Source organism: Spermophilus citellus (genome assembly GCF_964194105.1).
Source record: "Spermophilus citellus genome assembly, chromosome: 18".
Taxonomy (NCBI): Eukaryota; Metazoa; Chordata; class Mammalia; order Rodentia; family Sciuridae; genus Spermophilus; species Spermophilus citellus.
This window is the reverse complement of record NC_138200.1, coordinates 36,942,506-36,958,691: the sequence shown is the minus strand read 5'-3', so window position 1 is coordinate 36,958,691 and position 16,186 is coordinate 36,942,506. Positions and strand designations below refer to the sequence as shown.

General features: G+C 41.0%; 1 protein-coding gene across 2 annotated transcripts in view; it reads right to left on the bottom strand.

Moving 5' to 3' along the window:
- Nucleotides 1–16,186, bottom strand: part of HEATR3 (HEAT repeat containing 3) — a 34,589-nt gene that overhangs the window by 17,492 nt on the left and 911 nt on the right. For both annotated transcript variants that reach the window (XM_081273771.1, XM_081273770.1), the window contains exons 3-10: nucleotides 14,515–14,602; nucleotides 12,029–12,141; nucleotides 10,018–10,127; nucleotides 6,854–6,994; nucleotides 4,945–5,222; nucleotides 882–972; nucleotides 625–782; nucleotides 288–370 (exon numbers count right to left, since the gene is read on the bottom strand). In XM_081273771.1, the coding sequence (XP_081129897.1) occupies nucleotides 288–370; nucleotides 625–782; nucleotides 882–972; nucleotides 4,945–5,222; nucleotides 6,854–6,994; nucleotides 10,018–10,127; nucleotides 12,029–12,141; nucleotides 14,515–14,602 (1,062 nt within the window). The remainder of the gene's footprint in view (nucleotides 1–287; nucleotides 371–624; nucleotides 783–881; nucleotides 973–4,944; nucleotides 5,223–6,853; nucleotides 6,995–10,017; nucleotides 10,128–12,028; nucleotides 12,142–14,514; nucleotides 14,603–16,186) is intronic.

Sequence of the window (16,186 nt, the reverse complement as noted above, 5' to 3'; positions counted from 1 at the left end):
ATGTGGTGCTGAGGATCAAACCCAGGGCTTGCAAATGCTAGGCGAGCGCTCTACCACTGAGCCACAGCCCCATCCCATGACCAACGTTTTTGAAAAAGAAAAGTTCTTTAAAAAAAAAATTTAAGGGGCTGGGAATGTGGCTCAAGCGATACTGTGCTTGCCTGGCATGCGTGCGGCCCGGGTTCGATCCTCAGCACCACATACAAAACAAAGATGTTGTGTCCGCCAATAACTAAGAAAAAAGTAAATAAATATTTAAAAAAAAAATTTAAAAATAAAGTTCTTACTTTCTAATCAAAGGTTTCCACGTAGGATTCCTTGAACATATGTCAAGTGCAACATTGTTTGGGGAGGCAGTTTTCTCAAAAACCTAGGTTTAAAAAAGGCAGTAGGGCAAAGGTCAGAGATCTTCATCTTACACACGATTTCTTTATGAAACGTCTACACATTACTTCCAAGTAAAATGTTGAGGATGATCAAGAAAGAATGATCTTTTGGCTCATTTCCAGGCCTGCTGGTTCTGTTCAAGCTGGAAGTGTGTGCTCACTGCTTATGCACACAGGATGCACAGCTCTCTGAAGACTTCCCCACACTCTGTCAGAGCCCAGAACGAAGGCGGCTTACCTTCTTTGGGATGAGGCAGTTGGTGAGAGCAGAGTGAATCTCATGGGAGAGACAGAGTGGGGACAGCAGCTGCCCCCCACACTCACTGAAGGAGTTCTCCATGCACACATCGCTCTCGTCACTGCTGGAAAGCTCTTCCCACTCGTCGTCAGAGGGATCTGGGAAGAGTGCAGACCACCTGTAGCTGGATGCTAAAGGAAATCCCCTGGAAGCCGCCCCGCCTGGGGGAAAGGTCTACATGTCAACTGGGAGCAAACCTTCACTGAAGCACATGTTGACGACAATTTCCAGAGCCGTCTGCTGAGCTGTCAGCACTGCTATGGTTTCTCTCAGTTCCTTGTCAGTGGGCTTAAAAAAAAAAAAAAAAAAAGGAGAGGGGGGATGCCAAATTATTTTTGCATGAATTTTCTTAGCGAAACCCCACTAGAAGATTTTTGCACTTGGAAGGGAGAATATGGGGGTGGGGTAGGTAGAAGAAAAGCTATGAAGGACTGAAGTACCAACAAGCATTCTCACTCCCTTGGCACGGTCAAGCAGGCCACTGTTAACTGGGATTCCATCTATCTGCATGGTTATTCTCTAAAGCGTTGCTTAGTGAGCTGGAGAGAACAGATAGGTATTCAGGAATTTTGAACTAAATTCACCCTGAAACTTAATCTAATGTGTTAAGAAGTCAAAAATACTAAGATTAAAACAAAAGTTCATTTCAGACGCCAGGCACTTAAACACAGCAAACCTGCTTTAGGACACTGACTTCCTCTTGGAAAGACTGCATTAATAACACTGCTAAAAGCCTTAAATGACCAACAGAGCTTCGCCAGGGAGCAAACAGCTTGCTTCCTGGCTGTTTTTGAAGATGAAAATAAATATTCCTTTAAGATTAAAAAAAGAGGAAGACATTTTTCTCTGAAAATATATAGCATCAATTTAACTTCACCAATTAACATTTCTTAAAATGGGTATTTAAATTTATATACTTAAATTTACACAACCTAAATTCTTAAATAACCAATGGAAAAGTGAAATAGACACAATGATATTCCAAAAGACTATACCCACTAAAGACAATGTATACTTTATTGTCGAAATGTTTCTAAATTTTAGCAGTGTTCTAATCATCTTTATGGCTGTGTAACCGTCCATTAAATGGATACACTGTGACTTACTAAGCACTCACTCCACTAGCATGAAATATTTCAGATTACAATAACCCTTCAGATTCTCAGTTCTACCTCTGTAGATTTAGCCAAATCAACTTACCTACTTACCTGCCTTCCTTCCTTCCTTCCTTTCTTTTTGGATAGATTCTCACTAGGTTGCCAAGGCCAGTCTCAAATTCCTGGGGTCAACTGATCCTCCTGCCTAAGCCTCCTATGTAGCTGGGACTACACGCACATGTCATTGTGCCTGCCTAACCAACTTTGGATCAAAAAGCTGGGGCTGTGGCTCAGCAGTAGTGCACTTGCCTGGTGTGAGTGAGGCACTGGGTTTGAGTCTCAGAACCGCATGTAAATAAATAAAATAATGGTCTATCAACAACTAAAAAAATTATTTAAAATTTTTTTTTGGGAAAAAAAAATTGTACTATACTGAACATTCACAGACTTTTTCCTTGTTAATATCCCCTAAACAAGAACAACAATATTTACATTATACCGAGTGGTACAAATAATCTAAGGACTACTGAAAGCACACGTAAGGACATGTGTAGGCTGTATGCAACAATGATGCCATTTTATATACAGGACTCCAGCATTTGAGGATTTTGAAATCCAAGCAGGGTCCTGAAACCAACTGATCCCCTGTGGATACAGATGGCCAAATGGACTGGGATATCTTAATTCCTCAGACAGACATATTGGATCCAAGGGTACAAGCACATTGATAAGTCCTAGACACCATCCCATTTTCCTTTCCAGGATGCTCCCATTCATTTAAAAACCTCACTAACAACTTCTTTGCCCAAGAATTTAACTGCAACTTTAAGCTATGTCCTTTTAAAGAAGAGGAGGGGGTCAGTCAGGGTGGCACACACCTGTAATTCCAGTTACTCAGGAGGCTGAGGCAGGAGGATCCCAAGTTTGAGGACAGCCTAGGTAACTTAGTGAGAAGTGAGAACTTGAATCAAAATAAAATTTTAAAAAAGGTCTGGGGATGTAGCTCAGTGATACGAGTGTTTTTCTAGCACTGACAAGGCCCTGAGTTCAATCCCTAGCACCACATGCACACACGTTCACACATAAACACACACATATACAAAAAAAAACAGCAATTTTCTAATTTAATAGATGTAACTCATGGATTCCTACATTTGTGTTCCATTTATTACTACTAACAATATAAATAAAATTGTTCCTCTTTATGTGTGTGTGATACTCAACTCAACAAACCTTTGTCAGAGTATATTCAAGCTAAAAGAGACTTGTTGCCCTCTTCTCATGTATGTAGAATGTCTGAAGATGAGGCTTAGAAGGAAATTAGGTTCTACTTTATGTAACTGCTACTCAGAACATTTCTGTGCTTATTGTTATCAAGCTGACAAAAAGAATCAATCTAGATGAAATGTTATGACATCTGAGATTTGCTTTCAAGTAACCACAGAGAAAGGGGAGAGTGAGTGGGAAACAGATGAAATCAAACAGATTACGACAGGATCAATGATAACTGTGGGGGTGGGGGAGGGGGTACTCTACTTTGGCATGTGTTTTAAAAAAAACACATTAAACAGCTTTCTTTATATATTTGTGGCTATGCTATTAAATGATGTGATTAAGGGTTTTAATTCTAAAAGACTCCAGCAGAAACCACTAGGCAGCGTAAAAGACCACAGCTGACTCCACATCTGTATTCCTGGCACGCGTGAGCATGGTGCTAGCACCCCACTGGCACTTGGCGCTGGCTCGCTGAACCGCCAGCATGTTAATCAGCTAGGCCACTCAGGTAGGTCAAGACTTTAAAAGGCAAGTTTTGCTGAAGGAAACACTGCACTTTATGAGCACATTTTTGTGTGTGTGAACCCAGGACCTTGAACATGGTAAGCATGTTCTCTACCACCGAGCCCCTCTATTAAAAAAACAAACAAACAAAACTCATATAAAAATAAATGCTCTACGTAACAATATTTACTCCCTTAAGGAGTCCCTGGGAGCCAGGATGGAGACGGGCAGCAGCACACTGGAATGTCCTCTTCCTACCCATGCCAGGGGCCTTCACCAGGCTGCTGCTCTCTTTGCCTTCTAAGAAAGCGCAGGCACTCTGTCCCCAAAGCCTTCTTAGCCAGCCGCCTCCTCTGCTCCAGGCAGGGATGAGACGCATGACTCTACAGAAACCACTCCCTCAGAAATCTAGGCCCAGCTCTGTCACTGTTCTCAGCACAGGCCTCACGACCACAGCTGTGTGGCTCTGTCTTCCTGAGTTGGAGGAGCGGTCCCTGAAGACAGGAACCATGTCTTAATCATCCATCCTCACCATCAGGAGCACAGTCAAGGATAGAGCATGAATAAAGCTCAATCCTCTGTCCTCCAGCCCATTTTCTTTCCTCCTCCAGAGAAATGTTCTCCCAAAGTCTGCTGAAGGTTTCTCTTGGCTGAAATGATTCCTGACCCCGACTCACCCTCACCCCCACACATGCCCACCAGCAGAGGCACACCACAGTCGTCCAACCTTTGCTCGTCAGCAGTGGGTAGAGGTTTGGCCTGTCATTCTACTAAGGCTAAACACTTAAATAAGAGAGACCAGAAAACAAGGGACAATCTGGCAAAGAACAAATTCCTTTAGTTTGAAGACAATCTGGGAGATAATGTGGAACCAAAGAGAGAGGCAGAAGATTTAGGAAGACAACCTTTTTTTTTTTTCTTTTGGTACTGGGGATTGAACCCAGGGGTGTTTGAACACTGAGCCACAGCCCCAGGCCCTTTTTACTTTGAGAGGGGGTCTCGCCAAGTTGGTTTGGGCCTCACTAAGGTGCTGCAGCTAGCCTCAAGCTTGCAATTCCCCACCTCTGCCTCCCAAGTAACTAGGATCATAGGTGTACCCCACAGTGCCCTGCAATAACTGGGTTATTTCTGAAGCATTCCAAAATAATTGGTCTGTCTCATCTGAGATTCTCTCCTGTATGCAAATTTCATTTAGGCAAAAGTTTTTTTTTTTTTTTCCTCTCTTTGGGAGAGACTTCTGATGTTCTAATGAGAATCAACGGGAAAATATGACTAACTTTTATTGAAGTTCACTTTGCTACAGTACTTTTCTGTAAAGCTAAGGATACCTGTTGAAAGAAAACTGCTGTATTAGTCCATGTTTTGGAGCATCAATCTGACTTACTGGAAGTAAATCGGAAACAAAATTTTTCCTTCTGACTTTTCTTTTGTGAGGAATTTCTTCCATTTCAACGTCTTCAATCAAATCATCACCATTAACATTCTTTAACGTTTCCTCAGTCTCTGCCGCAATCTTTAATCTCTGAGTTTCAGCCTCCTTCATCCGAATAACTATTTCGCCAGCATCCATTTCCAAGACTTCGGATAAGATCTTTAGTATGGCATTTATGATCTCTGCCTGACTCTTAGACGGAATGACGTCCTTCAGATTCCAGATTGTGCCTGTGAAAAAAGGAGCACAAGGACACGGCCTCGCCTGTGAGTCTTACGGGGACTCAGGTCCCACAGGCTGGTTCTCCAGGCTCAGGCGTCATTTTGAGATGTCTGGACCCCAGTCCCTTTGTTCAGCTTTTACTAACTGTCAAAAGGTCCCCAACAAAGGCGGCACCTTTGTTAGGACCCTTGACCTTCACTTCCTGCCTCGGCACACAGGCCTTTCTCTAATTCAGACCTATCAGCAGACCCAGAGAAGGCCTACCAGGTTTCTGGTGAAATGAAAACCCGAGTCGCCTTGTGTTCTTTCACCCACGTTGCTCTCCTGAGCAGCTTTTTATATTCCAAGAGTGGAACGGAATGCACCAAAACTCCAAGATCTCACATACAAACTAGAAAGCAGGTTCCTGGCATTTTGCTTACCAAAACAGAACAGGAGCTGCCATTAAGTAGTCAGATGAATGTCTTTGAAAAATGACTGCAATAGAATACTGAGGCAGAAGAACTGCAAGTTTGAGGCCAGCCTTCGTAACTTAGCAAGACCCTGTCTTTTTTTTTTTTTTTCTTTTTGGTGCTACTGGGGATTGAACCCAGGTGCTTTACCACTGAGCCACATCCCTAATCCTTTATATTTTTTATTTTGAGACAGGGTCTCCCTAAGTTGCTTAGGGCCTCAATAAGTTGCTGAGGCTGGCCTTGAACTTGTTATCTTCCTGCCTCGGACTCCTCAGTTGCTGAGATTATATGCGTTTGCCACCATGCCTGGGTAAGATGGTAAATTTTATGTTATGTACATTTTACCACAGTTCAAAAAAAAAAAAAAAACAAAACAAAACACACACACACACAGCTGGATGTGGTGGTGCACTCCCAGCGACTCAGGAGGCTAAGGCAAGACAACCTGGATACCCTAGCAAGACACTGTCTCAAAATAAAAAATAAACAGAGTTTGGGATGTAGTTAATTCCCAGAACTGGGAGAAAAAAAATGTAAAAACCCACAAAAAAACCTCTAAGATAAAATGACCTCTGCAAAACCAAAGGGCAAAAGGAAACACATACAGACGTTGTATGCAATACATTAATACTCAACAGAGCCTCGGAGCAGTTCTTACTGCCGTATTCAGAGATACTGGGATGAAAAGGAGGGGCAGAAGAACTTATGGAAAAGTAAGTGGCTGTGTCTTGGATACCTGGAGTCAATCTCTCTCTCTCTCTTTTTTATATTTATTTTTTAGTTTTAGGTGGACACAATATCTTTATTTTTTTATTTTTATGTGGTGCTGAGGATTAAACCCAGTGCCCCGCGCATGCCAGGTGAGCGCGCTACCACTTGAGCCACATCTCCAGCCCCTGGAGTCAATCTCTTAAAGCATCGGTGCATAAGAGGAGGTGCTGATAGAACATGTCTTTATCAGACAACAGCAGTTTGTCACAATCAAAACAAATCTCTTCTAACAGACTTCATAACTATGGGCAACTACGTGAATTAAGGGTCTTCACTTAAATATACAACTTCAGGACAGATGTAAGCACAGAAAACCCTAATGCGGTGAAATGAAAGAAAGACTGAACTTTGGGTCCCACCTCTATCAAAAGTTACCAAGAAAACCCACACTGTCTCATTTGGCTAAATGTTACCTGCTACCAATGTCTTTAATAAAATGTATTCCATGGAACTGACAGGACAGAGCATTGCCGATTCTAGCACCTGCAACGCTGTAGCACTGAAAGATTTCAGGAGCTCTGGGTTATCTTCAGTCACTGTCTGCAAACAGTGTGCTAGAAGACAAAAAATGCGATACTTAGAAACAAGTGAATTATGACTCGGATAATTTAAACCAGTACAACTCATCAAAAGTGTGCATCTTTAAAGCTTCTGTAGACATATGTAGCTTTGTAGGATACATACACTTTACCTCAAGAATGGGAAATGCAAATGAAGCCTTCCAAACTCTCCTTGCAGTACACGATCTTTTTTTCCCTAATTCTTTATAGATGTATACTTTAATTAAATAAAATTTGAAAGGCTCTTAAATGTAGCAAATTTCTAATAATTATAAATGTTTTTAATGGTTTAACCTCAATTCATATACTTATCATGGATCAGTAGCACACAGCTTATGGACCAAATGCCAGTCTATGGATCAAATTCTTGCAGCTGTGTTTTTGAAACAAACCCTAAATTTTGGGAAACTCTGGCTTCCTTTCAATTCATCATGATCTTAAAAGCTAAAATGCTTTCTAATGAAATGATAGTTCTTTGAGGAAAAAAAAATCATTTTTCATAAAAATATGAGCAAATTGAGAGATGGGTAAAACATTAATTGCTGTGTATTTCATTTAGCACTTCTTCCCTTACATTAAAACAAAACAATGGATTACAACTTGCATATTACAAAACATTATTGCTACCATAATACAAGTTCAAAAGAAGCTATATTAATATACAGGATAGGATCTTATAAATTTACTTTATTACATCTAAGCCTTGTTTAGCTTTTAAAACAAAAGTAAAGACATTTTTAAAAAATAATCATGACTTTAAATACAGAAAGAAAACAGTCTAATAAAATACAGAGTAACTTTACTCCAACACATTCAAAAAAGCCCACTAGAGGAAAAAGAATAAACAAACAAAATAAACAAACAAAAATTCTACAAGAGTAAAAGTACAAAGATAGTTTTTCTTTTAAAACTTAAAAATTCAGGGGCTGGGGATGTGGCTCAAGCGGTAGCGCGCTCGCCTGGCATGCGTGCGGCCCGGGTTCGATCCTCAGCACCACATACCAACAAAGATGTTGTGTCCGCCGAGAACTAAAAAATAAATATTTAAAAAAAAATTCTCTCTCTCTCTCTCTCTCTCTCTCTCTCTCTCTCTCTCTCTCTCTCCCCCCCCACTCTCTCTTAAAAAAAAAAAAAAAAAAAAAAAAAACTTAAAAATTCATTTTCTTAAAATTCTGTTATAATAAAAACCATCCTAAGATTAAATTACCTACAGATTTCCTAAACAGTTTAACTGTTTTTTGAAACCCTCATTTTACTTATAAAACTACCCCAAAGGGCTGAGGATATAGCTCAGTTGGTAGAGTGCTTGCATGTAAAAGGCCTGGGTCTCGGCACCACAAAATAAATAAATAAATAAATAATAAACAAACAAACAAAAAATTACTCCTACCAGATTCCATTTTGAAAAGTTCATTTTTAAATTTTTTCCAAAAGTATTTATACTCTTTCCCCCTTTTTCTCTTCTCTTAGAGCCAGGCATGATGGCACATGCCTGTAATCCCAGTGATTTAGGAGGCTGAGACAGGAGGATTGCAAGTTCAAGGCTAGCCTCCACAACTTAGCAAAGCCCTAAGCAACTTAGTGAGACCCTGTGTTAAAAACTGAAAAAGGGGGCTGGGGATGTGGCTCAAGCGGTAACGTGCTCGCCTGGCATGCGTGGGGCGCTGGGTTCAATCCTCAGCACCACATAAAAATAAAAAAATAAAGATGTTGTGTCCACCAAAAACTGAAAATAAATATTAAAAAAACACACACACAAAAAAAAAAAAAACACCTAAAAAAGGCCAGGTGCGGTGGAGCATGCCTGTAATCCCAGCAACTCAGGAGGCTAAGACAGGAAGATTGCAGGTTCAAAGCCAGTCTCAGCAATAGCGAAGCCTTAAGCAACTCAGTGAGACCCTGTCTCTAAATAAAATTAAAAATAGGGCTGGGGGGCTGGGGATGTGGCTCAAGCGGTAGCGCGCTCGCCTGGCATGCGTGCGGCCCGGGTTCGATCCTCAGCACCACATACAAAGAAAGATGTTGTGTCCGCCGAAAACTAAAAGAATAAATAAATATTTAAAAAAAAATAGCCTTAAAAAAAAAAAAATAGGGCTGGGGATGTGGCTCAGTAGTTGAGTGCCCCTGAGTGTAATCACCAGTTTAAAACAAACAAACAAACAAAAAACTAAAAAAGGGCTGGGGATGTAACTCAGTGGTAAAGCACCTCTGGGTTCAATTTCCAGTATGTGTGTGTGCATGCGTGCGTGCATATGTATATGTATGTATTTGTGGTGTGTGTGTGTGTGCGCGTGTGTATTATCCATTAGAGCCAAGAGAAGCAGAGCTTTTCTCCTTGCCAGGAGAAAGGCAGAGTTAAAGGACAGCTGGATACCTGCAAAGCTCTTCATCAGCTCTCACCCAGAATTCTGTAGAACTGCCCACCCTGCTGAGCCAAGGGTCCCTCATGGCTCCAGTCCAACATACAGAAGGTGGGGGACCAAGGCAGTTGAAATTGTTGGACTTCGTACTCCTGCCCCATGAAAGGGGCAGGCCTGAGTGAAAGTTCAATCATTCTATTCCTCTCTCAAAAAGCAAAACAAAAACAAAAAGAACAAAACAAAACAGCACAGGCTATCAGTTTTCTGCCCGGAGTGCGAGACAGTGCTACAAGACATTTAAGTAAGTTTAGACTCCAATTAACTTTGGATCAAAGGCCTGGAAGTTGTGGGTTACTGTTTTTCATAACTGGAGATAAAACTTCAAAATTTAATAAAGGCTTCTAAGCAATAACAGTCTAGAAACCACATATGCTCGTATAATTATCTTCCTCCCTTTCACAGCAAAAAGCAGAATTAAATGAGTAAGTAAAGAATTAATCACAGATTTAAAAAGATTCAGAGCAGAATTCCTCGGCCACACATTCATATGCAATGAGACCCAAATTGCTCCTGCAGAATAAGCATGCTGCTTCTGAGTACAAATTTTTGAATAAGGTTACACATATATTTAATAAATGTCACCTTTTCTTCACTTACCTACTGAAATAGCCAGGTCAACATTGGTGGAAAACCTACTTAAATACTTTAATACAATCTCCAAACACCCTTCTTTGTTGAATATAGATACTGCTCTACTACTGCATTCACTAAATTGAAGGGGAGAAAAAAAGTTTTACTATTCACATTTTCACATTAAGAAATCAACCACAAAAACCCCCACACAGAAAAACAGAACCAAAGAGCTGGCATCAAAACCCCCCACTTGATAGATGAAGTAACAAATGCCCATTCACATTCGCTGCCCATGAAAACTAGTTGTCTAGTTTACTTCCATCATGGGTGGACTTTAGTCTATCTCTTTACCATGGAAGTTCCCTTACAGCAGTTTAGACTGGAGGAGATTTAGAAATCATTTAATGCAACTCTCCATTTTACAGATGAGAAAACCCAGGGTCTAAAAGGTAAAGGGATCTATCTGGAGATCACACATCTCATTAGTGGCAGTGACGGCCCAGTTTTCCTGGGTCCAGCCTGCTATTCTTTCCATGCCAGCACAATAAAAAAAAGCTCACATAAGGACGAAAGGTTTCTTTTCATAGAGAAAGCACAGATTTAAGAGAAATTTATATTTTATCCATTTCTTCTACAATTATAATCTCATCAAGTGGAATATGCAATCTGCAACAGAGATAATTACTCTAATAAATAATTACATTTGAAATTACACTGCCTTTTAATAAAAGAATCAGAGAGCTATCAATGTTACTAATGAGCATACACACTAAATACAGGGTAAACAGAGCTGATTATAATAATCTTACCCATGTTTCCTCTGTACATACCACATACACACAGGACATGCTGATGGGGCCGACAGAGCTGACTGCATTATTACATTAAAGCTGTTCTCCAAGAACAATATTTTCTGTCTGTCTATTTACCTTCCTCCCTCTAATTATTGTGGCACTGAAGTTAAGGCAGGAAAACAAGGCAGACATGAGTAAAGATAATGTGAAACAGAATCTATGAAACAAAAGTATTAACTCAAAGGTAATTATTTATGAGAGTAAGTATCTCTATTGCAAAATGATAAAGATAGGGCTCATAGGTGTTTGAGAAAGAGAAATCACTTTAGACTATTTCAGGCTATTTTTCTAAGTAATTAAAAAAAAAAAATCTTTCCATGTCAATGATTTACAGGGGCTGGAGGTATACCTCCCTGGTACAGGGCACGCTTAGCATGCTCCAGACCCTGGGTTCAGTACCCAGCATCAATCAACCAATGAATTATTTGGTGCACAAAAAATAGCCCCCATCAGTTTGCTCCAGTGCCATTTCCTTACATCCTATCCCCCAGTATTTCTGTTGGGATTCTCGTGGCAGGTTTAGGATAAATCACAGGCCAAGTTCAGACTGCTACGGAGACCAGCTTTACAGGATTCAATTTAATGTATTCTAAGAAACACCTGTGCCTTTCTGAAATAAGGAACTATGACAGAAACCTGTTATAATTATGGTCATAAAAAGGGGGAGAAAAAGCAAATCAGTTTGTTTCTAGCCACTTTCATTCCTAGCAGCAGGTATGCTCTACCCCAAGGGCACTAAAATCACGGAATGGAAAGTGTCTTCTTCCCACTGGGGCCAAAGGACTCTTCTTGTGTATGTACTTCACACTCAAATGATCACTGCCAGGAAAGAGGAGTCAGGCACCAAAGCTTGTGGCCCTCCTCTCATTCCTGACACCAAAGCAGGTAGGCACTGGGGTGACAGTGTGAAGGCAACTGCGGCCTGGGACAGGAAGGAAGGAGCTGAGGCAGAGAGAGGAACATCAGGTGCTAATGGCGATGATTCCTCTTATTTTAGTCAGTAGCGATAACTGGAGGGATGAGATATAAAATGAAAAAAGGTGCACAGAAGCTATGAGGAAGAGGAGGGCAGGATGGCTGATCTCAGGTCACCCGATACGTCATGGATGCACTGGCCTAACCCCGGGGAGCAGCACAGAGCAGCCTGGCAGCAGGAGCAGCACACTTGAAAAGCATCTTACCATATATTCCACAGCACGTTCACAGCCTCATTGGCTATGTTCTCAATAGAATTTTTGCTCTGATCTTTTTTCTCCTGTGGAGACATCTCATTTGAGTCCAGTCCAGCACTACACTGCAACCAAATATCATGATTAGCGCCTGGTTCAAAAGAATAATTAAACAAATAGTGAAGAAACACAAAAAACAAAACATTGGAAACGACAGTGGTTAACAAGCCTATCCATTCTCAGAAGCACTACCACTCCCACAACCTTGCATCCCTTTGGCAAGAAATATGGACAGAGGGCTGCGGCGGAAGCTCATTGGTGGAGCGCCTGCCTCACGCATGTGAGGCATTGGGTTTGATCCTCAGCACCACATAAAAATAAATAAAGATATTGTGTCCAACTACAATATATATAAGAAATACGGACAAGAAAGGTTCTTAAATCATTGGCAAACTAGATAGAAAACATTCACATTTTAAAATGCAAGAATAAAGGGGCTGGGGACGTGGCTCAAGTGGTAACGTGCTCGCCTGGCATGCGTGCGGCCCGGGTTCGATCCTCAGCACCACATACAAACAAAGATGTTGTGTCCGCCGAAAACTAAAAAATAAATATTAAAAAATTCTCTCTCTCTCTCTCTCTTAAAAAAAAAATAAAAATAAATAAAATGCAAGAATAAAACCAAGATAAAGTATTGTAGCTTATGTGAAAAAAACAGTAAGAAAGGCAAAGAAATGTTAAGAGCTAGCATCTGTATAGCACCTCTTGAGGCACCATTCTAAGCACCTGACATATATCAATTAAGTCATTTAATCCCCACAGCGAACCTTGGAGGTGGATGACTAGCATGCCTAACCTCATCAGATGGCTAGGAAACTGAGGCGCTGGGAGGCTGCTGAAGGTGCAGCTTAGCATGTGGTGAGGCCGGTCCAGAGCCGGCTCGCTCTACCACTCTGCAACCGCAGCCCATAACAAGAGCTTCTCAATCTAGGTCTCCTCTATCATTCCCATATTTGGATCAGATGATTCTTTGTTGTGAGAAGACTGCCCCCTGCGTTAAAGGAGGGTCAGCAACATCCCTGGCCTCTATTCACTATATGCCAGCAGCAACCCTTACCCCTCCCCTCCAAACTGTGACAATCTGAATGTCTCCAGATGTTGTCAAATGTTCCCTGTGGAGCAAAATCACCCCCAGTCAAGCATCATTGCTCTAACAGAAATAATACTGATGCCTGGCATCAAAACAAAATCTTGGGCTGAGGCTGCAGCTCAGTGGTAGGGCACTTGCAGAGCACGTGTCAATCCCTGGGTTCAATCCTCAGCACCACATAAAAAATAAATAGAATAAAGGTATTATGAAAAAAAAAATCTTAAAAAAATAAGGTTTTAAAAATATGTTTAAAAATAATGTTTTCTATCTAGTTTGCCATTTAGGTAGCCTTAAATGAAAGTTAATAGTTAATATAGAATAGTGGACTGGGGATGTAGCCCAGTGGTTATACACTTGTGTAGGAGGCACAAGGCCCTGGGTGAATGTGAGAGAGAGTGTGAGTGTGTGTGTGTGTTTGTGTGTGTGTGTGTGTGTGAGAAAGTGGGTGTTCCTTAACAACCAAACTGTACCATGTGATAAGAATGGTGTGATATTAAACATAAGAACTCAATACGATCTTCATTAGTTCATAAAGTCTGTGTCCTGGCTCTGTCATCTATAAAATGGGGATAATAATACCTGCCTATTATGGCTTGGATATAAGGTATCCCCCCAAAACTCCTGTGTTAATCCAGGAATATTCAGAGGTAAAATGACTGGATTATGAACGTTATAAGCTAATCAGTCCATCCTAATTTGAATGGACTGAGTGGTCAACATGGCATGATGTTCTGGTCCGGAACAACGAAGCCCGCTGACTATAGACTGGACCTCTAAACTGAGAGCCAAAATGAACTCTTCCTCCTCTAAGTTGTTCTTGTCAGGTATTCTGGTTACAACAACAAAAAGCTGACTAATCCACGGCTGCTGCCTGGGGGTACAGTTCAGCAGCAGGGCACTTGCCTAGCATGCACTGGCCCTGGGTGTGATCCCAGCACTGCAAGAAAAAGAATCCTGTCTCACAGGATTGCTGTGAGGATTAAATTAACATGCACAACATAAAAACAATACCTGGTACATAAGATGCAATCAACACACTCTTAAACTATTTTCACTGTATAAAATTTAAAGTCTAAAAAGTGGATATAAGGTATCTGCGTAGTTTTAGGAAGGTCTTTTCCAACTATCATATAAATATAAGGAAACAGGGTCAAAATAAGAGAGATTGGGATCAATGATGAGAGTAGATCAGTGTTTCCAAGAAAATAAACAAAATTTCTGTAGGATGTTTTAAGGAAAGACAAAGAACACCAAAATACTTTAAAAAAAAAAAAAAAAGTCCATCTTAGCTTGCTTTCAAAAAGCGACGTTTGGAAGCTGCCATTCAGATACCTTAAAAACTGCATACCTCTTTTAGCAGTGCCACCAGAGGAGTCATGATGTCCTTAGTTACCATGTCATCGCAAATTTCAAAGCCTCCACAAGCACTGAGGTTTCTACATAAGAAGTTTAAAACATGTTTTACTTTCATATCACAAGCCACAAAATACTATTAGGCCCTCATATTAATTTCTACCTTTAACCATATGTACATTTTACCAAAGGAAATCTTCATTATTTCTGTCATATGCTGCAAAACCAATCCACAGAATTCCACCTGTTCTCGTCCTTACTCTACTAGATGTAAACCACTAGTTATTCTACTAGATATTCTACTAGATGACTTTATTATTTAGTAATTTAACTGAGGTAGCACACAGGTGCTTGGCTAAAGGAAAGGGAAAAGGAGAAGACTTTAGGAAAGTGAATAAATTACATCTTGTATGAAGGGACCATTTCTTGCAATCAAGACTGCAAGAGGGGTTGGGGGTGTGGCTTAGTTGTAGAAGATTTGCCTGTCATGTAGGAAGCCCTGGGTATGATCCCCAGAACTGCCCAAATAAGACTACAAGGGCAAGAGCAGGTGAGGCTACTGGGAATTACACAGTCTGAAGCAGCCCTGGCTACATTTAATTTTAATTGAGAAAACACTGCTTGCCTTCTGAATGCACAGCTTTGTACCAGCTCTAAAAACATAGAAATAAAGTCAGAAGATGCCCTTAAAATATTTCAGGTGCTCCCGGTTTGTATTAGGAGGAATGGTAGGGCTTTCCACATACCACTTTCTCCCCAGAGGTAGGATGTTCAACCACCCTCTATCAAGTGGGCAATTCCCACTCATCCCTTAATCTCACCTCAAACATTGGTTCAGGATTTTCTTCCCTGAACTACTAGTTATATCCTCTCAAAGAAAGCATCTTTTGCACTTCCTACTGATTGGAATTGCACACTTAATGTAATTGTTTGGTTAATGCTTGTCTACCTCAATAGATATTCATTAAGTAAAGAAATTATGTCTGCCTTCCTCATTACCCCATGCCCAGACCCTAGCCAGTGCCTGGCACATAATAGGCATGTGATACAAAATTGCTGTCAGTGATGGAAACATAAATAATACATATACACCGAAATGTAAGAACAACAAGTCATTACTTCTACTCTTGCCCCCCCTACAGTCCATTCTTAAACAGCCACCAAAGTAAAAAGACCATGTCACTCCCCTGCTTAGAGTAGGTCCTTTGGCTCCACAATACTCTCCACCTTATGCAGCTCTCCCACCAGGGCTCCTACAATTCCCCTACTGAGCCACACACTAACCCTTCTGCTGTTTAACCACATCAGTCAAGCCGTTATGCTGCCTCACTTCTCTGCTATTGCCGGTCCTATCATAGGGAATGCTCTTCCCCCTATTTCCCCATGCCTGGCTCTCTCATTCTTCAGGTCTCAGTTCACAAACGTCCCTAGAAAGCACCCAATTTAAACTTCCCACCGGCAAATCATCATTCTCATGTTTTTCCAGAGCACTTTTATCTAATATCATCTATTTATCATTTTACTAGTTTTCTCTCCCCATCAACGTAGCTCCTGCAAAGATAGGATCTTGGCTGTCATGCTCAACGCCCTGCCTGCACTTAGACCAATTCCTAGCACAAACTGGAAGAGGTCAGGCAACTGAGTGACTCTCTGGAGGGTTCAAGGAG